This window comes from Manis javanica, chromosome 4 (genome assembly GCF_040802235.1).
Source record: "Manis javanica isolate MJ-LG chromosome 4, MJ_LKY, whole genome shotgun sequence".
Classification (NCBI taxonomy): domain Eukaryota; kingdom Metazoa; phylum Chordata; class Mammalia; order Pholidota; family Manidae; genus Manis; species Manis javanica.
In genome coordinates this window covers 130,695,169-130,719,662 of record NC_133159.1, presented here as the reverse complement: position 1 = coordinate 130,719,662, position 24,494 = coordinate 130,695,169, and the positions used below count along the sequence as shown (strand labels likewise).

At 48.8% G+C, this 24,494-nt stretch overlaps 2 protein-coding genes across 6 annotated transcripts in view; both read left to right on the top strand.

Annotated features, from left to right (window-relative positions):
* Window positions 1-8,678, top strand: part of NLRP1 (NLR family pyrin domain containing 1) — a 50,967-nt gene extending 42,289 nt beyond the window's left edge. For 4 of the 5 annotated variants that reach the window (XM_073234973.1, XM_073234972.1, XM_073234971.1 and 1 more), the window contains one exon: window positions 433-8,678. In XM_073234973.1, coding sequence (XP_073091074.1) covers window positions 433-743 — 311 coding nt within the window. In that variant the 3' untranslated portion in view covers window positions 744-8,678. The remainder of the gene's footprint in view (window positions 1-432) is intronic. The other variant, XM_073234970.1, reaches the window with a different exon arrangement.
* Window positions 8,679-20,554: 11,876 nt separating this feature from the next.
* LOC108390243 (uncharacterized) lies at window positions 20,555-23,851 on the top strand. Its single transcript, XM_037026954.2, has 3 exons — window positions 20,555-20,914; window positions 21,848-23,217; window positions 23,298-23,851. The coding sequence occupies exon 2, from the start codon at window positions 22,285-22,287 to the stop codon at window positions 22,621-22,623; it is 339 nt and encodes a 112-aa protein (XP_036882849.1). The 5' UTR covers window positions 20,555-20,914; window positions 21,848-22,284; the 3' UTR covers window positions 22,624-23,217; window positions 23,298-23,851.
* The last annotated feature ends 643 nt before the right edge of the window (window positions 23,852-24,494 follow it).

The window sequence follows — 24,494 nt, the reverse complement described above, 5'->3', positions numbered from 1 at the left end:
AGAGCTCTTAGAGACCACAGGAGCCATGGCACTTCCGGGTGTACTATCTGGTCCTGGAGGGGAGAGAAGAGAGAAAGGAGAGGACTCCATCATTGCCACCCTCACAAGGGATCAGGTCCTGAAGAGTGGCGTGTACCCTGCAGCCAAGATCCTTCCCATCCCCCTTACTCCTGGCCCCTGGCACCTCCCACCAGATAGCCTCAAATGCCTCCATTGTGAACCCTACCCCAGCCCCAGCTCAAGCAGAGTGCTAGGCTAGATGCTGACATGAGGAGGACAGAGGGGCCTTTCTGGTGGCCAAATTCCATTACAGGGGAGAAGGAGCCAGGGATGCAGATGAGGAGGGTAAGGGGAGCTGGAGGTGGGTAATGGGAGGGAGAGGCTGTGGTGGGAGGCTGCTTTGTTCACTGCCAGCCTCACCTTCGCCCCCAGATGCCCCAGTCTTGCTGCACTTCGTGGACAAGTATCGGGAGCAGCTGGTGGCTCGAGTGACATCAGTGGACCCTGTCCTGGACAAGCTACACGGACAAGTGCTGAGTGAGGAGCAGTATGAGAGGGTGCGGGCTGAGGCCACAAAGCCAGGCCAGATGCGCACCCTGTTCAGCTTCAGCAGGTCCTGGAACAGGGCCTGTAAAGATCAACTCTACCGAGCCCTGAGGGAGACCCATCCTCATCTAATTGTGGAGCTCTGGGAGAAGTGGAGTGGTGGAGACTGGGGCGCTCCTGACAAGCCTGGCAGCTGAAGTCTGAACACCTTTTTGTGAGTCCTGGCTCTGCCTGACTGTTCTTCGGGTCTCCATTTCTTCATCTATAAACAAGCTGCCGTCAGTTGCCTCCTGGCTCTAAGGTTACAGGACTCGAATGATGCCTCTTGGCTTCCACAGGCCACCTGTCCAGGTGGGATGATGGCTGCTCAGGGAACATCCACCTGGGCCAGCAGGACTTCTGCAGACCTTGTTGAAGCCTGACCCAAGAGCCTAGTCTGGTGACCACAGCAGCTAAGCCTAGAGCCCGCCCTGTGCCAGGCAGATGCAAGGAGGGGTAGGGGACGCTGGCCACCTCTGGCTGGAGACCATGGAAACGGATACCTTGGGGGTGTTGAATGGCTTGTGAATAGTGGCAAGAACAGATCTGTTTTTCACTTGTCCATGTTGAGCTTATGTTTTTACTAGTTCAAACTGTGCTTTGTTGCTTCTAAAGTCTAGGTGGATTCCTAGAGCCAGGAGAGGGGAAAAAGGAGGAGGTCACAAAGGGAAAGGAGTCTAGGTCTTAGCTCAGATGTCTCCTCCTGCAGAGTGACTCTGCACCCTTACGCCTGACTTGGGCCCTGCGGTCCTGTAGCACCTCTGTCCCCCCACACTACTCAGCACATGGCATTGTCCCTCCTACTTCACTGCCGGCCTCCCCCCACTGGAAGGTAAGCTCCCCGAGGGCAGGAGCCATGTCTGAGGGGCTCGCCCATTTAGTCTCAGGGCCTAGCACAGTGCCTGGCTTGTGGTGGGTATTAAGGGTTATTAATAGGCAGATGGTAAAGGAACTCTCCCCAGAGACATGTTCATTCCCTTCCTGGCCACCATACCATCCTCGTGATACTGTGGACCATCCTAGCAACAACCTCCACATTAGTGGGCCACCCCACGGCCCCAGTGAATGAGTAATCTTAGAATTGAACTCACTGGTATTGAAACATTTATACCAATGTTGTTCTCACCTCAGGAGAGCAAAGCCTCACTCATGCTACCCCAAGATCGAGAAGCACAGGTTGATTGGATCTCCCTCCCACTGAGTCACCCCCCCGCTCAGAGTCACTTCCCCCTGCTGTCCCCTTGGGACCACACCACTGCCCTTACTTTCAACCACATGGCCCTGCAGAGTGTCTTCTAAGGCCTCCCTGGCCCAGACGGTTGTTTGGAAGGTTAAATGAGATTATGTGTGTACGTGCTTCGATCTGTGATCAGCACAAAGTTAAGTATGCGATCAGTGGTAGGTATGATCTCTTGCTGTCACCGCTCACTGGGTGGGTGAGATAGGTCAGAGTATCTCCTCAACCTCCCACAACTACCCCAAAAGAGGATTCAATAGGGCTAGTGCACAAATGCTAAAACACGTGAAAAGGGAAGGGCCCACACCTGTGGCCTCAATACCAGGTACTGCATAAGCAGGTGCAGAGGGACCCATTGACTCTCTGGCTCAGGCCACACTACTAACTTGCTCACTAGAGCTGGCTGGCTGTCAGGATCATCCTCTGGAGAGGCAAGTGCTCCCAAACTTTTGTATCCCAACTCTTAGAGCTGTCTGGTAATGGAAGTGGAGCCTAGCGGGACACCCATACATCCTGAGAAGGCTGTTCTCTTCTAAGATCTTGGTAACTGTGGCTGCTTTCTGGTCCCAAATAAAATAGATAAGCTTGTGCAGAAAGCATGCAACTGTCAGGACTGCACCCAAAACGCTGGCTCTCCATGACTTTAATAACAAGAAAGCTTGCACAATGACCTTGCTGATTTGAACAGAAGCCAGATCAGCGGCCTGTTGTCGGCAGTTTTCTGCTGAATGTGGCAGGTATATAACTTGATTCTAGATTTGATGTCCTCAGCTATTTTTTAAAAGAAAAAATATGTATGCCATATTTGTCTTAGACTTTGTTTCTTCTCCAAATGGCTAGTGCCCTATTGTAAGTCCCCAGAAGCATGAGAGAATACTGTCAGGACAAAACTATTCACTTCTGTCACCTTGCTCCGGCATCCCCTTGCACGGACCAGCGTCCATTCATTGATTCTAGTATGCGCCATTCTCAAGGTAAAGTCCAGATTCCCCTAGAGGAAGCTCTGATCCTCTCCCCCAGGAAACTGCAGGTGGAGCCTGACAGCTCAAAGCCTCCCCAAGGCCCTGTCCTCCAGGTTTTAGCTCCCCAGCTGGTGCTGTGACAATAGTAGAGTCATGGCAGGCAGGCCGTCTGGGGGCAGCTTCCCACTTCCTGCCATGCCATCGCTAGAGTGCCTGACCTTTGGGGAAACTCACACAACTCTCACTCCCTTGCTGAGGGTCTGAGGGTATTTTCAATAGCCCAAGGGTGTATTCAAAGGCATCCTTGAACCTGAACCCAGACATGTGCAAACACTGAAGTTACAGTCTGCTAGTGCAGCCACTGTCCCCACCCTATTCTAAAAGTGTTATATGTGGAAATCATTAAACTTAAGGACAACTCTTTATTTTTCAGGGTTCTCCAGAGAAATAGAACCCATAGGATGTGTTATAGGGAGAGATTTATTTGAAGGAACTTGATTATGGAGGTTGGCATATCCAAAATCTGCAGGGTCAGGCTAGAGACCCAGCAAAGAGCCTGTTGAAACTGCAGTGCAACTCGGAAAGAAAGCTATCTGCCACAAGAATTCCCTCCTGCTCAGTCTTTTGTTCTAGTCAGGCCTTCAACAGATCGGATGAGGCTGGTGGAGGGCAATCTGCTTTATTCAAAGTCCATTCATTGAAATGTTCATCTCATCCAAAAACACCCTCCCAGAAATAGCCACAATGATGTTTAACCAAATATCTGGATACTGTGGCCCAGTCAAGTCGATACATACAATTAACCATAACAAACCCTATGATGGAGACTCCTATGATCCTCATCTTACAAAGAAACTGAGGCAGAGAGATGTTAAGGAACATCCCTAAAGTCTCACAGAGAGCAAGTGGTAGAGTTGGGATTCAGCCCCTGCTAAGCTGGCTCCATAGCCCACCCTCCTACCTACCACACAGGTGCCTGTCTGATAAGTGGCTCACTGTCATTCTAGACATGGACATTCCCAGGACGTGGAGCTGAGAACATAAATTTGGAAGTAGGACATCCTTACTGTCAGACAGACTCCAGCTGCCCACATAGGCTTCTGTTCCTCTTTCCAGGCCTGAAATTATTCTCTTAAATTCCCTATGGCACCCACTGAATTCCAATAAATCCTATTTTTTTTAAACTGGTGGGATGTAGCCAGCTGGTAAAAGCAGAGCTGTCTTCAAGCTCTGTATTCTGCTCCACTTGTGATCACCTGTGCCAATGTACTTTACCAAAGTCTGACAAAAATGGCTTCGGTGTGGGGACCAGACCCACATATCCCACAAGGGAGAGGTCCAGATACCCCAAGATTAACCACTTCCCAGGACAGTTATGGTGGGACTGCCCATTCCTTCAGAGGAGCCGCCCTCACCTCTGCTTAAAGATGCAGGCATGTTTGGGGACTGGGTCCCTTCAGCACAGGCAGGAACTATTTGTCGTTTCAAATAACAAAGATAGATTGTTAGGCCCAGGCATCCTTGAAATACCATGGATAAGGAAAAGCTGGGCTGTGAAGTTGGGGTATGTAATGTCAGTGTACACTGTGATGGTGTATGTGTGTGTCCTGGTGTCATGGGCAGCAGCCCTGTGGGAGAGGAGTGTAATGGACACTCCGTGGGATGCCTGCTCAGCCCTCCCTTTTTCAGAAAGCCCCCCCACCGCCACAGCCAGGCTAAACTGTAGCAGAAATAGCCATGCTTGTACAACTGACCCTCTCTTCCTAGCCCCAGCAGATGAGCCACAGAGAAGTTAGCAGGGGCTAGTTTCTGGCAATAATAGAGAAAGCCAGGTTGTAGTAGGAAAGCAACTGAAGCAGATGGGAGAGAGAAGCAGGGAAGAGGGATGGAGACCATACATGACCTGGAATGCCCAGGCTTCCAGTTGCTGCTTCCAGAGTTGCCAAAGCCATGATCCATCTGAACCCTTGTATCCTATGAGACATTCTGCTTCCTTATAGTTTCCCTTTTTTGCTTTAGTTCCAATGTCTTTTCTGTTGTTTGCAACCAGTCCTACAAAAAACACTGCTTTCAGTCTCTTTTGGAATAAGACAGGAACTTAATGAATTTAATGCCTTTCCGGTGTCCCTTAAATCTCTACTCCCTCTCAAAAATGCAGTATATCCAGCTTCTCCTTATAACATCAACTCTGGGTTCTATTGACTCCTGGTTATCTGGGCCCCAAATGGGGCACTATCAGAGCATGACCTCCCCACCACCCTATTATTAGGGGTCAGCAGGCCTTTGCATATTATGAAACAGCATTCTTAAACTGGGGACAGCAAGGCAGAATGCTGGGTAGACAGGGACCCTAAGGTTGAGGAATATGGGGAAGACGTTAGAATTTAGAGATGTGTTGAACTGTGAGTTAATGCAAAGGAGCAGCCCAGGGAGCTTTTGAGTTCTAATGGAAAGACAAGAATAGACCACTGGGAAGGCAGAAGGCCTGCTGTTAGGAGAAAAGAGGCAAGAAGGGGCATGAAAGCATGAGCCTAGACACTGATGGGTCAATAGAAAGAGAAAGGCCAATTGGAAGGACTCTGGTCCTGTGAGGCTGGGCACTACTGCTTAAAGCCTGAGTGTGAGCAGCCATGTCCTAGAATTTTCTCAATAGCCTTTGCTCCCAGGGGCACCTAGGCCCTTTCTGAATAGACCAGCCAATCCGTTGGGAGACATGGTCTGACCAGCACCGAGATCCCTGTCTTTGCTCAAAGGTAGGTCCTCAGTCCTCCCTAAGTGGGCAGCTTCAGCCCCTGGGAGTGCAAAAAGAGCTCAGAGCTGATCTTTGTGCAGAGAAAAGAGCTTTATTGCTCCTGCTCCAAGACGATTTCTACACTATACAGTGCCATTGGGATACAATCCTGGCAATATCCACAAGCCTCCAGCCTCTGATATACCTGCCTCATATGCATCCCTTAACAATTCCTCCCAGCACAATTAGCTAATAAGATGATCCATTAGTAGTCCCCTCCACCCACACCCTCCTTAGGCAAAACCCTACATCCCCACTACTTCGGCCAGTAGGCACAGGGCAGATTCAACCAATGTTTGCTTTATTTAAGTAATGAATGAATTCTCAAGTGAGGACATTCTTCAAAAAGTTGTATAAATTATCCCCCACCCCTACTCCTCCCACCTGTTCCCACTGCTTCCATAAAAGCCGCAGGTACTCTTCCCCTCTGCGCTATTGACCTCTTTTCCCCTCCTGTGGCCTCCTGCAGCAGAAACACCACCTTGCACCTTAGCTATTTTAGTGCTGAACAAGAGATCTCTCGAATTTCAGTGTCTAAGCCTCCGGGTTTCTCCCCACAGTATAAGCTTGCCTCCACAGTCCCAGATGACAACCCTCTGGTGGACCCCACCCACGCCCTGCATTCTGCGCAGCACTCCAGCTACGGGCCTGCATGCCGAGAGGTCTGCAGTTGTGGGTCCCATGCCATCCAGGACACGTATGGAACGTAGCCTCCTGGCAGGACAGCTCCTCACGGCCCGGCTTGCAGTGGCAGCAAAGCCTAGAGCATACAGTCCAAGTCAGCTCAAGCTCCTGGGGGCGCATCCCGTTACCCGGACAAACTCCACGCACCGTGTCCCGCGCTCCAGCAGCGTCCGTGGCACTCTGGCTCTCTGGGCTCTGCACCAGCGTAGGGACACAGCTGCCTCCTCCTGGGTGCATCATCACAGGGCTCCGGCCCAGACCAGGACCAGAGCGCCGACTCTCCCCGTGGGGTGCTCTCTGAACCGCCCAGGTCTGGCTCATCCCTGGGAGACCTCGAACCCAGCCACAGACTTGCAGACAGCACAGGAAAACAAAGGGACGCAAAGACTCCAACGACTGAGAGCGAGCGGCCAAAGGGGTCTCTACTGTCCACGGTCCCCAAGCTCACAACCCTAGGCCCTGCCATCAAAGGGGCTACGGTTCTTGAGGCTACCTCTAAGGCTACCCCCACACACCCTGTTCCACGCGGACCAACAAACACGTTGGGTGATGCAAGGACATTCCCCAACTCACAAAACATTTGAGTGCACAAAAATATACGATGCAGCAGCAACCCCAAATAAAGTGAGCGGACATGTTCCGGGGCAAACTGCACCTTATTCTGGTGATGGTAGTTGATTCTTCTCTCCTGGGAGAACAAAGGACAGACAAGTACAGAGACCGATATCTAGACACTGAATGCTGTTCCCCCAAATCACGGTAGCGAATACCCCCAAACACAAACCACCAAAGTCGAGCGCCTCACCTATTTGTGTGCCCACCCACCTGCCCTCTCCCAATACGCTCGGAGGCCTCGGCGAGCTGTATGTGTGCCGAGTTCGAGAATGACTCTCCTGGCAGCGGAGAGCGCGGCAGGGGACGGGGAGCCGCCAGGCCGCAGGGCCCTTAGCGTCGCCCCGGGGCGCGCGCCCAGCCGGGCTTTCTCCCCCACGTCGTGCAAGGTCGGCTCGCTCCCCCTGCCGGCTATGTCCCGGCAAACCCCCAGCGGCGGCGCTCGGTCCTCGAGGGCAGGTACGCGGGCTGGCCCCGGGCGGGTGCCGGGGCACGGGGGGTGCGCGGGAAGCCAGAGGGACCTGCATGGTGGCGCGGGGAGGGGCTGGCGACAGCCGCTGGGCCCCTTCCACGGAGCTCCCCGCCAACACACCCTGCCCCCAGCCTGTCGCGGCCTGTTGTTGGCGAAGCTTCTGAAAACTGTTCCCAAATCTGGAGCCGTTTCCATGACAGCCAGCTGCGAAGTCGGGCGAGTCTCAGAAAAGCCGGAAGAGAACACGGTTGGGAGAGGAGAAGGGAAAAACTGATGCCTGTCTGCTTTGCACCCTGATTCTAACAGCTGTGGCTGGGATTCTGAGGGAAAGGGAGGGGGCTGGGAATCAAATCCTAACTACCCACCAGATAAGCGATCTTGGAAAAGTCTAAACTTGACCTCGCTGAACCTCGGTTATCAGATTATAAGAAGGGGATAATAGTGCTTTCCTCAAAGGGTTGTTTAAGGATGACACGGGCCAATGTGTGTGAGGGCTGGTACACAACTACTCAGGTGAGTAAACATCAGGCAGGCAGGCAGGCAGCAAACCTTGCCTTCCTTGTCCCTGAGGTTGTTCTTTGGTGCTAATGATAACAGAAGCTACAGAAATTATCTTATAAATGTGTTACGTACCGATTTCTTATCTTGCCACTAGAATATAATTTCAGGTACTGTTAGGTGCTTTCAAGAAAATAAAAATTGGGGAGTGTGATAGCTGGGGGCAGGGGTTTTCAGTGCACAGCTTCAGTTGGGATGCTCAGGGAGGACTTTCCGGAGGAGGTGACATTTCAGCCAGCCCTTGGCCCACAGGCATCCTTGCTGTTTGTAGTACTGCTATGGATGCCTACGAACACAGGAATTCTGATAACAACCTTATGTGTCTCCTTCCACACTTATTTGCAATTTCTATAAGCACATACATTTATGTACACACTGCCTGTCCTTGACCCAGTTTTACTCAGGCTCCTCTGAACCTCTTCCCAACGAGGCCTTGACCTCTGGGCTTCCATGTCTTTCTTTGCATTGTCTAGTTTTAGCAGGAATCCTGCTAAATCAGGTCAGCCAGAATCCCCCACCCTCAATATCTGATCACCCCCAATATCAAATCAAATTTCACATCCCCCACATCCCCCAAGTGATGTCTGGTCACTGCAGCCTGCCTTCAGCAAGAATCCTATTAGGTCAGCTTAGGAAAGAATGATGTTACCCTCTTAGTAGTTTTCTACCTATGGACAAACATCCCCCTCCCACCAACCCCTGCACCACTACCCCTCCCCAGCCCACTCTGTTCCTTGGCTATAAATCTCCAAGTTTCTTTCTATTTGGAATTGAGCCCATTCTCTACCCCCTCCTGCAAAAGCCGTAACAGTAGTCTCTATACCTATCACAATAGTCCTGAATAAAGTCTGCTTTACCATTTTAACAAGTGTCATGAATAACGTTTTGTCTTTATACAAAACACAGAATTTCTAACTGTCTTAAAAAAATAGAATCAAGCATATAAGATTTACTGCCCTTCTCCAAACCTCTCCAATTCTCCCCAACCTATTCTTGCCAGACATGCCTCCACTTACGGCTTTTCTCCTGACTACTTTATCTGCCTGCTTTGATCTCCCCCCCACCCCACATAACTATGTAGCTAACTCCCTCATCTCCTCCAAGGTTTTACTCAGATCTCACATTCTCAATCTGGCCTACCCTCACCATCCTTTCTAATATTACAATATATATCCCAGTCCTCCCTACCCTGCCTTAATTGTTTGTTTTTCAAAGCATGAATCAGTGATACATCTCAAGTGCCTAGAGGATAGCTGGCACCTGAAAGCACTCAATAAATTGAATGATGCATGCATATACATTATTTATACTATGGAAATCAGCAGTGACTTCCAGTTAAATATGGATATTATATACACAGTTATCTCCTTTCCATCCTGACATCCCCCTAAAACATCTGTGAAGTAACAGAACAAGTACAATCCCAGAAGAATTGAGAACTGGAGAAAATACAAGAACAAATGAGAGATGTCAACAAAAATTTTAGAAGATGGAAAGCAGATGACTACAACTTCATCATTCAGGGAAAGATGAAAACTTAAGCCTGCAGAGTTCAAAAGAAGCCTATTTGTACTGCAGAACCCCGGAAGGAGGGGAACTGTAGCTCTGAGTCCCTCTGAAGTCTGAAGCATGGGAAGCTGAAGGTGGCAGGGTTTGTTGAAAGTCTGTATTAGAAGCAGGTAGGCACCCAGATCTCCCCCATTCCCATGCCCACACACACAGCAGGGGCCACTGCTGCTCCCTTACCCTTCCAAAGGCTAAAATATTTAGTCTCTGCAGAGGCTGAACCAGACAGATGGTTCAGGAATATCAGCCACAGCTGAAAAAGTAGAGTGAGGTATTGTACCGTGATGAGGAAGGGAACTTAATAGAGGGTCTGCATCCTTCCAGTGAGGCCCACACACACCCTGATACCCTTTCCCATTAGGTTCTCAGGTGCTGGAAGCCATTCTACTCCCAGACGCTTACCCTACAGAAATGAAAACACATGTCCATATAAAGATTTGTACACAAATATTCATAGACATTTAATTTGTAATAGCCAAAACTTGGAAACAACCCAAATACCCATTAACAGATAAATAGAGAGACAAGTTGTGGTATATCCAGATGATGGAATGCTGCCCAACAATAAAAAGGGCAAAAGCCATAAAAACACAATACATCTTCAAATAATGATGGGGAGGGAAAGCAGCCAAAGTAAGTATCCACTGAGTGATCCATTTACATAATAATCTAGGAAGTGCAAACAAACCTGTAGTAAGAGATGAATGAAGGGGCCATCAGGAGGGACAGGAAGGAGAGATTCCCAAGGGGCACAAGAAAATCTGGCAGATGGTGGATATGTTGACTATCATGATTGTGGCGATGGTTTTGCAGATCTATACACATGGCAGCACATCAACTTTGCACATTAAATATGTAAAGTCCATTGTATGTCAAGTTATCTTGAGTAAAGCTGTAAAATGCTACCACATACAGGGATGGCCATCCCATCCCTGAACATTTCAAGTGATGGGAAGCCCACTAACCTCTGAGCAAGCTCGTCTCACCTCTGGGCAGCTGTGACTTTGAACATTCTGCTGCAGGTAGAGCCCTGACCTCTTTCTGTGGGAGTGATTTGGTTTTGAACCATGTGTACAATGATACTCTTGTGCCAGCTCAGCAAAGTCCCATGGATCATGCAAAGTCAACACCGAATGTGGTGACTGACATGTCTTCTCAGCAGTCAGATCCAGCACCAATAGACAGAATTGTTGGTGTCTATAAGAGACAGGAGAGCCTCCACTGTGCCAGAGGCTGCTGTTCTCTAGTTGGGAAGATCATACTGTTAAACAGCCCAGGGCTCAGGTGGCCCTCCTTGCTGCGTGACTTGTCTCCATTTCCAACTGAGTCTTCTGCCTAATTTCTCATGTAGCCATGCTCTTCCTTAATTCTAGTTGTCCACTCTTCCAGGTATTATGGCTACCTAGCATAGCATCCTCAACCCTAGTGGCTTAAAAAATGACCATATTTATTTTGCTCAAGACACTAAAAATTTGGAAGGGCTGAGATCTTAGGCTGGGGCTGCTGGCTGGAGAGAAGCAGAAGCTGTATCCTTTTATGACCCAGCCTTGGAAGTCAAATACCATCTCTTCCATTATATTCTGAAGATCAGAGCAATCACAACTGCCCGCCCCCACCCTCTACAGCTCATATTCAAGGGAAGGGAAATAGAGCCCACCTCTCAGTTGGTGACATTTGAGGAAGAGCATGTAGGATGGGATATATATATATATATATTGGTACAGCCATCTTCAGAAAATACAATGTGTCACATCCTTCAAGCCTCTCACTCTTGCACAGTAAATACCCTTTACCCTAGGAGTTCTTTGGCTGACAATCAGGTTAGCCATCATCCCAACCTCAAAAAGAAGGCCTGCCCTTTACCTGGCTCTCTTGCCACCTCCTTGGGTTCTCAGAAGACATGTACAATCCTTCAGAATCTCAGGTCATAAACATTGGAAATACCACTGATACTTTTGATTTGCAGGTAGGTTGGCAAAAGGTAATCTAGGACCCAGTGATCTGCATATCCCAGGTAATCTAGGAACCATCCCAGGAAGCCAGTCCATAGCTGAGCACAGGGTATATTCTTTCACTCACACTGTTAGGCAGAAAAATAGATATGAGTGGGTGGAGTGAGAATAAAGGAGACTCAAAGAGTTAACCAGATAAAACCAAAGAGCCAGAAAGGACTGGCAGAGTTAATGAGATGATTAGTTCAAGTTCAAAGGCCAGGAATGTCTTGGAACGTCCGCATATTCCCCAGATAAAGCAAAGTATCAGTGCAGCCCATGTCTTCATTGTACCAGTTAGATCATGCCATTGTAAAATCTACTTAGCCTGCCAGAAAAGGCCTAGCTTATTCTTTAATTTAACCTATATGCTCTTCTTCCTCATCTTCCATCCCCTTAATCAAGTAACTTTGTAACCAGGGCAGGAAAAAGACCTTTGAACTGTAAATAAACCTATGTGGACAAAGAATGCTGAGATCAGGACCAACACAGTCACCTAAATAACCCTATTCTTAAGACAAAACTTCAAAGGAATTATGAATCACTTGTTTATATCATGCCTTATGCTGGCCCTTACCCAAAAAGCCCTATAAAACCCCAGACCCCAAACGCCTAAGTGCACCTCCTTTCTGAGGTTGCTCTTACTCCCCTTTGTTCTGTTGGACTCCAGGTAAGTAGGGAGGGCCTGCTAAGAGCTCTGATCTGAGGCTTGCAAATTCTCATTGTCTGGGTGACCCAGACAGGACTGCAGCTGTACCATCGTGCTCTTTAGTAGCTGACCTGAAAATCTTCTTTCTTTGCCTTTGGGAAGATCTCAGAACATAATCTCACTCCATCCAGTGCTCTGCAGCTCCCCCAAATCCTGGGGTGGTAGGAACTTAGTTCCCACGCTGTGCAGATTCAAATAGACCCTGGATGTCAGGTGACCTTGGCTTCAGGAGTTGGCAAGGGATTTGCCTAATGCTCAGCAGGAGTTCAATGAGCTTCCCCTAACTCTCTGCTTTATTCAAATAAACCTGCCTTTGTCTGCCTTGACTCTGGCCTCCTCCCTTGGAGCATACTCAAATACAACTTTGACTGTGCTTCACCACTGTGTCTTTGCCCTTCAATTTTTTGTTGCAGCAGAGAGAAGAATGGAGAACAAACCCAACCCCCAACAACATCACTGTTCCCACTTATAAAAGGCCACTCCAGGGAAGAACCTGTCTAGGGGGCCCTCTGCCTGCATTTCATGTTTGCCATCAGCCCACCTGGTCTGGCCTTTCTGGCTCCCCCTCTGAATGGAGCAGTCAGTGGGGATCAGGTAGAGGTGGAAGGTGACTTCCTCAGGATGGATGGCAGAGCAACACTCTGGGGAGGATGGAAATGAGAAGTGCAGGGCAGCATGATCACTCTGAACATAGGTGGGAAGCTGGGGGTTCCCCAGGATTACTGTATTCAGATGAATCCAAAGATGAATTTTCTTTCTCTTTAAGGTAAGCTCCTTAGAACAGGGAGATGTCCATGTGGGCCCCATCAAAGAATTTATTCAAGAGTTGTGGATTTAATGTTTCTTTTGGGTCAGACACTCTGTTGCTGTCTGGGAGCCTGGGGCTGATCTCAGTGCCCTTCTCGAATCACTCCCTAAGGGGGGAAGAATTTGCCAGGGCCAGGGGCCTCTGGAGGCTGTAGGCAATACTTGTCTCAGTGAAAAGATAACTACAGGCTTTAAACCACACACATACTCTGGTACAGACCCTAATCCTGGAACAGGGAAAGAGGGTCCTATGGAACCAGCGGTCACCTGTGCCATAGTGGGCTATGTGATTGTGGGGGCCCATTTAAGTGCTGCTGGCAGGTTAGCCCCAGGCACTTGGAGGACCTGGAGGGAGAGCAGGAGAGGATGAGGAACACCTAGAACAGAGAATGACACTAAGGAGAGAATTTGAAGGGAAGAGACTGGCAGTAGTATGGATGATAGGCTATGAGAAATTCTGGTGCTCTCCCTGGTTGCCTAGCAACTGCTATGGAGCTGGTGGTTGCTAGGCAATGCAGGGCCATCCAGACAGTTGGGTAAGGTCCTCAGTCTGTGTGGGCACCAACCAGAACATTGCAGGGTATTATTAATCCTGAAAGTGGCTCTTGGGACCATTACTTAGATTTACTCATCTATTAATTGCTTTTGTTGACAAAAAATAATATAACAATGGTACACAACATCTGGAAAAATGTGAAAGAAGATGCCCCATGATCTTACTGCCCAAACAAATTTTAAAAATGACCATCTCTACCCTTCCAATTCCAGCCTTTCTCTGTCGAAACACATTTTCATCTAGCTGTCAACCTAGCACATGTGGTTTTAAATCTTGATTTTTTTTACTTTGAACTAGATCATCACAGGCATCTCTCAAGCTGCTTAAGAGTTTTCAAAATAATCCTCTGTGATGACTACACATGATTCAGTACAATGGATGCACCAACACTTAATTAACTATCCTACTCTTTTTCCAACATTGAGTTTGCTTCCAGCGTTTTACCACAGTAAGTACTGCAATACACGTCTTTTTACAGCAAGCTTGTATCCTTAGATCATTGCCTTGAAATCAATACTAAGGAGTGAGAAGACTGTATCAAAATACATGAATATCCTCATGACTTTCTATGTCTTGTTAAATTGCTTCCCTTAGAGGTGGTACCAGTTTTCTCAGCACTGACAATGTTGAAATGGACTAATCTCACCTCACCTGATATAGAACTATTAATTCCTTCACTTGGTAGTGGGGAACAGAGACCCTCTGAAGAGAAAGGTTGGGCCCAAAGTAACACAGCCAGAGCTAACCTTAGCTCTAAGTCCAGGGCCTGTACCCCAACCTTGGACATCAACACAGCCATTTCTGTCACTGAGCTGGAGTGAACTCAAGAACATCCTGTGTGTCTCCTAGTTGATCCAGTAGCTCCTACTGACCAATCCACAGTCTCGCACAATTCTTTTCTCACTCAAACACTTCAAGGGTGTATTTGTGTTGACAATTTACTATAGATTGGAAAGATGGAAAAGTACTTGGAAAGTCCTGGTTTGAAGGAGAGGATCCTTAGGGGTAGCAGGGCAAGTCACCTTTGGCCCTGGAGCTGTCTTTGGCTGGTCTTAAGAATATTTAGAACAACCCATCATACAATAGAAGTTTCTCTAGCAGAGTTTGGGGCCAGGACCCTGTATCTCCCATGGTCTTTGAGTACATGGAGCTCAGGGTCATTCATAGGAAATGAATGGAGCAATGAGACAGAGTAAGACAAGTGCTTGACCAAGGGAGTCCCTTGATTCCATCCTGTCTCCCCAGGCCATGCCACTGCCCAGGGACCTGGGGGGTTCTCTCTTTCCTTCAGATCCTGCCTTCCTTGCTAGACGAGACATCCACACACTACAGGCTGTGATGAGCTGTTGAGAGCACAAGGCTTAAGAAGAACCCCAGGATCTACATGTTACAAAGAGTCTTTAGGGGCACAGCCTTGGTCATTAAATACTGCTTACTAGGCCATGGAGTGAAGCTGAGAGCTGAAAGCTCTAAATTCTGTCTAGTATGAGAAAACCCACTGGAGTTAATAACTCGATACAGGAGCTCAATGATGATGGTGAAGAACTCGTCAGTGCCCAAGTCCTAAATTAGGCCTGGGGTAGGGTGTGAGTAGGGCCAGTTTCATGTGTGTGCAATTGGTAGAGCTGCACATGGCCCCAACTTGAGGTTTAATGTTTGTGGTCACTGTCTTGAAATTCTAAATAATTATATTTGACTTTGTGTTTTGTAAGTGAAATCTGATGGGACAATGAAACATGCATAGAACTGGGTAGAGGGAGCAGAGAGGTTTAGAGCCTCTGCCCACATGGGTCTTACCTCCCAAGTGCCTCCCCACATCTCCTGGAAAGAGGTTCCTGGCTGCTTCCCGGCCCCCTGGAGCTCCAGTCTCCATACAGCCTCCCCTTCTCTAGCTCTACTCAGCAACTATCGTTGCCCTCCACTCTCAGTAGGGGCCTGGACATGGCACAGGGATGACTGGGGTTGGGCATGAGCCCTTGAAGCATCTCAGGATGGGGCATGGCACCAGTGGTCCCAGCTGTGAGCTGAAAGTGCCATGATACATTCCACAGTTGATTCAGCCCCTCACCCTCTGATCCAAGTACATCTCAGTGTGGGGACCACAATACACTTTGAGATTTCCCATCTTCTGTGGGTGTGGGTGGGAGCCCATGAGAAGAGATTCCTGGCTTGATTTCCCTGCCACCATCCAAAACACGGAGCACAGGTCTGGGGCTGGCAGGAGAGAATTCAGCAGCCAGCTTAAAAGCAGTCATGGTTTCCAGAAGGACAAACAGCTACACCCCAAACAGCAGGGATTCCTGGAAGGCCTTCTCCCCGCCAAACACACACTCCCCTGCACACACACAACCACTACTACCACCATCACCAAAGCTTGTCTCCTCAGTTGGGCATGAGCACTGTGAGCTAAAAGGACTTTTGTGAATCTTACTGCTGCTTTGCTTATAGATTCTAAAGGGAATGGTCCTGTTTGGCTTCAGGGTGAGACCCAGGAAAGGCTGGCAGGACATAGTCCTTGGAGGTAGGCAGGCCTGGGATGGGCAGCTAGAGTGGGTGAAAGGGCTCGAGGTGTAGCCCTGTCTCTCTGGTCAGAGGGGCCTGGATTGGAGCCCTAGCACCATAAGTGCCAGTGGCAGATCCTGGACAAGTTCCTGCATCTCTCCAGCCTCAGTTTCATCATTTAAACACTGGAGAAAATACTGGTGCTTGACTTACAGAGTCATAATAAAAATTGAGGCCATCTTTGCAGATATTTTGGACACAGTTCCTAGCACACAATCAGTGCTCAGTAACTGGTCACTGTGACTATTGGTATTGGAATTGATATTCATATTGGTATTAGTACTGTATTAGTATTGCTACTGCTATTGGTACCCGTACTAGTATTAGCATTAGTATCTGCGTTCTGGGATTCCCCATAGGGGCATCACCACCAGGCTGAACTGAGGCCTTTTCAGAGCTGGCCTTTAGCCTGGCAGACACAGATCCCCAGTTGGTGTTAACGCAGGTGGCATACCTTTTCCTGCAGGCAGATCCCGCTAAGTGGATGGAGACCTGCCATCAGCCTGGGAGCAGAGATCCTCTTGAATAGGCTGGCTCTCTCACCTCCGAGAGGGATGTGTGCTCTGGGCAGGTCCAGAGGCAGGAGCTCAAGGCAGCCTTTGTCCAGTCAGGGCCTTTGGTGGATTCTGGCTCTTGGGCCTGAATTCACGAGGGTTTTCCTGGAATACTCTGGCACCAAGCAGAGAGGGAGGTCAGCTGGTGACCTTCAGGAATATGCCTTTTCAGGGCTGTCTGGGTCCCCAAGCTCCCTGGTCTGGGGCAGGTTTATTGCTGGGCGCAGGCCAAGCGTCTTCGAAGGTGAGCCCACTGAGTTGGCAATTCTGAGAAATAGAGCCCCAGGAGACCTCCTGGGCTGGGACAAGAGTTGTTCTGCCCTATGTTCATTTCTGTACAGATGGACCAGGTGGAAGATAACAGTTTCTTCCTAGGGACACTTTCTAAGCTGTTCAGCCTCATGCGTCTTAGTATGCAGTAGGCCCCTGCAGTGGCTAAGCACATCTGTACCTTCACCCCTCACTTAGCCAGCCGCTCCCCACCAAGTCCTGGCCTGGCCCTGCTGAAGGCTCCCTTCTGCTCCTGAGCCTTCCCCCACTGCTTACTCCACCTGCTGTGGCTTTCTCCATGTCTCAGCCTCACACACAGCTCTTCCATGCATGCTCTCATGTTCTCCTTCTGGTCTGCAACTTGAAAACTTCCTTGGCCCAGGGCCTTGGGGCCCAGTGGAAGAACCGAGGCTCCAGACACGGACCAATGCAGAGGTGGCTTCAGGATTTCCAACAGCAAAGAGACTTGAAAGTAATAAATCCGGTTGAAAGGAGATAAGGGCGACTTAAAACTGTTTGCCTCACATGACACTTCAAATAAAACTGAGAAAATCTACATTGCCATATCAAAGAATGGGTGACTGGTGGAGATTATGGGGGAGTTGAACTCCCCTCCTCCATTTCTCCTGGGACTCACCACTACCTTCAGTGAAGCAAGACCATTTTTTAATAATAATCACTCATGTTTCTAAAGAACCATACAGTGTAAGAGCATTTGCACATGCATTGTCCCAGCACTTCCCAAATTTCAGGTATTCCTGATTCAGGCTTGTTGATTTTTGCCGTAACTGTAGGACATCTGTTAGCTTCTTTACTTAATGGTCTTCTTTAATTTTAACTCACTTAGAAATGTTTAGACTTCTAAGCAGTAATAACATCTGTGAAATCTTGAATTCAGTATGCTGGCTTTATCTTTTTCTGAAACACAGCAAAATAAATACAGAGCCATTTTTTTAAATGCGTTCATGTGCCACCTAATAGTGTCTCATTTATCCCTAGGGGTGTTCAATCATTAGGGAAATGCTGAACCTAATTTTATTGTTATTAGAATTCAATTTGTATATATTCTGAAGCCCATTTTACAGAGGAGAAAACCAAGACCTATAGAGATGAAATGATTTTCCAAATATTTTACAGGTAGAAAGCATCAGAATGACTGGAGAGCATACTTTCTGTTCCAAGTCTGAAACATGTTCTCACTCCCTAAAAGAATATTCCATTTCGTCACCTCCTGTTCACATCTCAGCCATCCATGATTTATTGCCCATCTCCCCCACCACCCAAACATCAAGCTCTGGCAAAGGTCTCTGATGACTGGATTGCTAAATTAGATGGCATTTTCTCCACTCAGATCATCTTTAACTTTTCTGCTGAATTTGACCTCAACCACTCCCTGGAGTTCTTTATCCCCAAACTGAGTTCCTCTGACTTCTCATCTGTGTCTTTCCTTCAGCCCATCCTGTAAAGGCTGGTGGTCCTCAGGATGCTCTGCAAAGCCTCATCTCTTCCCACCATCTTGGGCAAACCATCTATGCCTATGACTTCAACCTTAGCCCCATGCCTATAATCCCCAAATCTAGATTGTTATATTAGACCTTTCACCTTGGGATACTGTTGGCAAAGGGTCATTTATTCCCATATGTCCCATAAGGACCTCAGAGCCAACATGGCCACAAAATAACTCATAATTTTCCCTCCAGACCTGCTGGGGAAGCTTCAGTTACCCCTTTCCCTCCTTTGTCAGAGCTCAGCAAAATCCTATTTTAGCTCCAAAATATCCTTTGACTCTGCCCTCTTCTCTTCGTCCCCACTGCCACTTCACCCTCTCTTCATCTCTAACCTAGGCTAATGCAATAAAGTCCTCATCAGTCACTCTGCCACCAACCCCTTCCCCTTTTGTCCAGACTCCATACTATGGCCAGAGTGAGCTTTCTAAAATGCCAAAATGACTTCAGTCTTGCAATGGATTTCTAGTGTCTTTAGGATAAAGTCTCACTTTCTTTCTGGCTATATATCCAACCCCTCCCCATCTCACATACTACATTCAAACACCACTCCTTGAAAACGCCATTCAGTATATGGCATCATAGGTAAAAACTGAGCACCAGAATCCTGGCTCTGCAACTTACTAGCCATATAGCCACAGAGGAGTTTTTTAACTCTCTTTTTCTCTGTGGTAGATTGCAAAAATTGGCCATTAATTCTGCCCACAACTTTGCAGTGTGACTTTGCACAGGCTTTGAATCCAGATTTGGCCATGTGATTCACTTTGGCCAGTGGGACAGCAAATATAATGCAAGCAGAGACTTGGAGTGTTTATGCTTTATAGCTCACCTTCCTGCTGTGCTCTGAATCCTGAGACCACCATGTGAACTAGCCCACCCTAGCCTGCTAGAGGATGAAAAGCCATGTGCAGGAGAATTAGGTCAGATGACTAACAGCTTGCCCACCTCCAGACATGGGCATGAGGTCATCCTAGATCATCCAACCTCCAGCTGATATGTCAGACAAATGACAAAACTCAATGGTGATCAGCTGAATCAACTCCAACCAGAAGACCATCCCAAATGACCCACAAAACTGTGAATAAAATCACATAGTTATGTTTTAATTTATTTGGCTTTAGCCTATCTGGTATCTGAAAAAATGATAACTCAGTGCAGCTTTTTTCTTAAAAAACAATAGTCTTATTGAAGTATAATTTATATACCATAAGAGCTACCTGCTTTAATTGTACACATCCATTAGTTGTAGGAAATTTAAAGAGTTGTGCAACCATTACCACATTCCAAATGCAGAACATTTCTATCACTCTAAAAAGTTGCATTGCACGTCTTTGCAATTATGCACCTCTCCCTCTCCCCACAACCAGCTTTCTGCTTTCTGTTTCCATAAGTAAATTTGTCTTTTCTGGACATTTCACATAAATGGAATCATACAATCTGTGGTCTTGTACATCTGGCCTTTTTGACTTAATATAATGTTCTTGAGGTTCATCCATGTCATAGCATTTATAGGTAGTTCACTTTTTTATTGCTGAATATTACTCAATTGCACAAATAAACCTCATTTTGTTTATGCATTTACCATTTGATGGACAGTTCATTGTTTCCAGGTTGGGGCTTGTGGATAATGTGAAGGTTTCCATGGCCAGGATTCCTGGCCCTGGTTGGCTTGCTCATTACACATGTGTGAGCAATACGTTGTTATTGACTCTATATAAAGAGCTCTGCCCAATGCTCTGGGCGACACGGCTGCAAGGCTGCAGAAGAGCAGAGGCTGGAGTGGTGGCAGCACCAAGGACAGAGACAGAGATGGAGTGGTGGCAGCGCCGAGGACAGAGACAGAGATGGCTGGAGGGGTAGAGAGGCCCAGAGACAGAGACTGGCTTGCTGCGTGCAGATTCACTCTGAGTGATGGGATTCTATTGACTGACCTGCCATCATGGGAATAAAGTTGAGGATAAACCTTTTCACCCCAAGAATGTTCCATTGTCATTTTTCCGTCTCACTGACTCCATAGTGAACTTGTCCAGGGCTGAAACCCATTAACAAGACAGGGCTATTACCAATAATGCTGCTATGGACATTCATGTACAAGCCTGTTTTCTTGTGAAAATATGTTTTTGTTGGCAGCCGCGCTCAGAAAATAGCGCCCAATGCAGGGCAGCCGGAAGGCCCCGAACTTCCTAATGACAAATCATCCCACACCACTAAACTACATGCTAATTGCGCCTTGGCATAAGGACCAATGAGACCCACCAAATTGTTATGCTAATAAGGCATATGGAGCCGCACCAACCAGGTCAGAGCATGAGAACTATATAAGCAAGCCTCTCCTTCCCCTCTAGGTCCTGCCCAACTCATTTGTTTCACAAAGAGCTGAAGAATAAAGCTTTCTGCAGAAGAATCCTGCTGTTGTTGCGTGCTGTTCTTGCCGGCGAGGACGGGGCGCGCGACATGTTTTCAGTTCTCTGGAGTGGAATTCCTGGGCCATAGGTAAGTATATGCTTAACTTTTCATACAACTGCCGAACTCTTTTCCACAGAAACTAGAACTACACTTTTTTACATGCCCAACAACAGTGTCAGAGGGCCCCATATTCTCCACCTCCTCACCAAATAGCAGCTCTTGCAGGTGGAGCTGCTAAGCTGCAACCCTGTGAGTCTGCAGCTGCCAACAGCCACTCACTCAACACAGTTTGCCCACCTACCACTATGTGGTAAGCTCTGGCCCCGCAGGAAATACTTGACAATACTGTAAGATGGAGAGAAGGGAAACAGCCTGCCGGTGACACTGTTCCAGCACCCTGCCTCTGGTTCCTTCCACTTGCAAGAGGCCACGAGTCCCCTGGTGACAGTTTAAGTTGGTTGTGCTGCAACTGGCAGGGCCTTCCAGCTTACCCCTCCAACCCACTGAGACCCAAACAAGTCCTAGGGCTGTTCTCCCCACATTCCACAAGGGGACAACAACCAGCCTTGGAACCTTGGGTGCAACAGAGGTGCCAGGAGATGGCGGTGCCTAGGAGTCTGTGGCAGAACCAGTGGAAGCCAGAGAAGGGCCTGGTGGATGCCAAGAGGTGGGTGAGAGGAGGGCTCAGATCAGGTGGCCTTTGAAAGTCCTTGCTCCTAATCATCTGGGAGATGCCCTAAAGGCTAGGATCCTGCGTTTATGGGTGAAGCACACAAGACAAACCCCAGGATAAACAGAAACAGGAGTAGATGTAGGGAAAGAGGGAAATGAGGAGGGGAAGAATGCCAACATGTTGACCGTGCGTGCTATCTCTGGACCTTGGGCTTGTAGGAACCTTCATTTTGTTACTGTTTTTGTTCATAGTGCTTTCATATTTTCTACAAAGAATTTGTATTAGTTTTTTTCATGCATTAAATTTTAAATTTAAAAGACACACACAATAAGCATTTATTTTAAAAGGAGAGCGAGATCCCTGGAGAAGCTCCGCAGTCATCTGGGATCCTGGCAGTCTCCATTTCAGCTTCTTCCTCGCCAAGCCCGGTTCTCGCTCCCCGGGCCCCTGGGTACCCCTTGCTCGCATCCCCGCCCTCCTGAGCCCCACCCACCGAACCCCCGCGCGTTAGTTTGCCATGGAAACAAACCAGGGTTCACGGAGACTTCCGAGCCGCCAGGCCTGGAGATCCCGGAGCTGGAACCTGGAGAGCCAACCTCTGCAACAGGCTGGCAGCGGAAGGAGGAGCCAGGGAAAGAGGAGCCACGTCTGAAAGGGGCTCGGCTGGCTCCGCCCCTCAGGGGTATAAACCCCGCTGCAGCAGCCGCGGCGACCCACTGCGCTCGCACCCGGCGCGGACGCGACCGCCAGACCCCGCACACCCGCCACCCCGCTCTTCTCGCCAATGGCTGACGAACTCTTTCAGCGCAAACCCTGGGACCCCGACGCTGACTCCGAAGGCCTGTTTGACAAGCCTCCCCCGGAAGAGCCCCCCGCTGCCCGCGCGCCCAAGTCGGCCGCGGGCAAGAAGGCTGGGCGGCGCGCGGGCGGGAGAGCGCAGGGGGCCCGCGCCGGGCTGCCCCCGAAGGCCGGTGCGCGACCCCCACCCAAGGACGAGGCGCCGCCACTGGACGAGGGCTGCTATCTCGACCATTTCCCGCACCTCTCCATCTTTATCTACGCGGCCATCGCCTTCTCCATCACCTCCTGCATCTTCACCTATATCCATTTACAGCTTGCCTGAGCGGCCAGGGCGGGACCGGGTGGGGAAGGGCGCGAGGCGGGAATGAGAGGATCGTCATTTTGTGTTTTGGAGACACGCTGTACCCCCCTTCATCTAGCTTTTGATGCTTTTTTTCTTCCCTGCTTGTCACTACCTTTGTGTAACTGTCCATCAGTAGGAGCGTCCGAAGCAGCTGCTAATAATGAAGGAAGGGCCTGTTTGCACCTGAAGATTAGGGGAGGAGGCAGTCAGAACCCAACATTTAGAATCTCCGGGTGCAGTTGAACCCTATTTATCGTTAGGATAATGTTCCTGGACCCTACAATTTTGAGGTAGGGACATGCGCAGGGGGCCCATCATTTTGTGTTTGGGGCGCGCACAGCGAGCCCAACCTTCTGTTCTATAAGGGATGAGCCAGACCTGAGCCTTTGGCCTTCCAGAGAAGGCCCAGTGCGGAGGGTCGGCGCCCTGGCCCCTGGCTGGGCAGGAGCCCTGTGATGCTGCATCGCCCCCAGGAGGATCCAGCTGTGTCCCCGCGCTGGCGCAGTCAGAGCTTGGGGGGCGGGAGCTGGCGAACCTGAGCGCGCAGCGGACGCCGCTGGAGCTCAGGACAAGGTGAGCAGCGTTTGTCAGGGTAGCGGGCAGCGCACCCAGGAGCTTGCGCTGACCCGGACTTCGCGTATTTCCTGCCTTAGGCTTTGCTGCCGCTGTCGCTGCGGAGCCGAGCTGCGGCCCATAGCCGGAGGAGCTGTCATGCCAGGAGGCCAAGTGCTCGTCGCGTCCCGGACGGCTTGGGATCCGCTGCTGCAGAGTTCCTCGGATGGCTTGGGATCCGCTGCTGCAGAGTTCCTGGGACGCAGGCCCATAGCTGATGCGCTGCGTGGGATGAGACCTTGGGGCCCCGGTGGAGTCCACGGGAGGGCTGTCTTTGTGTCTTTGGGAACTGCAGGGTGGCTTCATTCTGGCCCAGAGCCCTTCCAGAGCTATGCGACCCAAAACGAAGGGGTTGGGGAATCAGTCATTGACAAGAATTCGTGCTGGAAAACTACCCGATCCCTAAGTGTTTGTCATCTCAGACCCAAAAAGGCCTAATGCCAAACCCACCTTAGCAGGTTATTCACCCACCTGCATCTCTGTTTACTCTCGAATGTTATATGTCAAAACGCAGTGCTCTAATATTGCATATATTGTACTTGGAAATGTCTGTAATTATGGTACCTCTGATGTAATAAATCCCTCTTTTTCAGTCTCCTCTTTTCAGTTCCCTACAATTTTAACATTGCTCCAATAGTCTCTGAAATTTCCAGTCCCATCTGATCCCCTTATTTCAGGATCCGTTCTGTTGTTCCCCAAATATTTGGATTACTATCCCTCCAATATCGTGCTGCAGCCTTCCTTAACATTCACCCCATCGCTGTTGTCCACAATATTAAACTCACTGCAATCCCAAAATCAATCACTTTCTTCCCCACTCCCTTACTCTCCCCCATTAGTCCATTTTCTATACCTTGAGATCCTTGAAATGCCCCATACTTCCTTGACGTCCCCAATTCCATTGAGTTCCAATGCTTGACCCATATTTTCTTACCAATATTAAATTTCCACTACTCTCACACCATCCACTTGTCCCTTCAGCTCCTCATGTATCTGACTTGACCAATTTTCCTCTTACTAGTTTAAGTATTTCAGGATATTTGGTCACATATCCCCTCACTGCCCACCGAATTACATGATTACTGCTCTCCTATATTCATCTTTCAACTGTACCCCAATTTCTGGACTTCCAATAGAAGGTTCCTTGTTCAAAATATCAAGCCTTTTCACTTAAGTACTAATAGACAGCTTTTTCAGAGTTTAACCATAAAAACAAATGGACGAGAAGTATCAAATGA

Excerpts from the sequence above, each read along its gene's own strand:
- LOC108390243 (XM_037026954.2), top strand. The coding sequence starts at position 22,285 with ATGGCTGACGAACTCTTTCAGCGCAAACCCTGGGACCCCGACGCTGAC.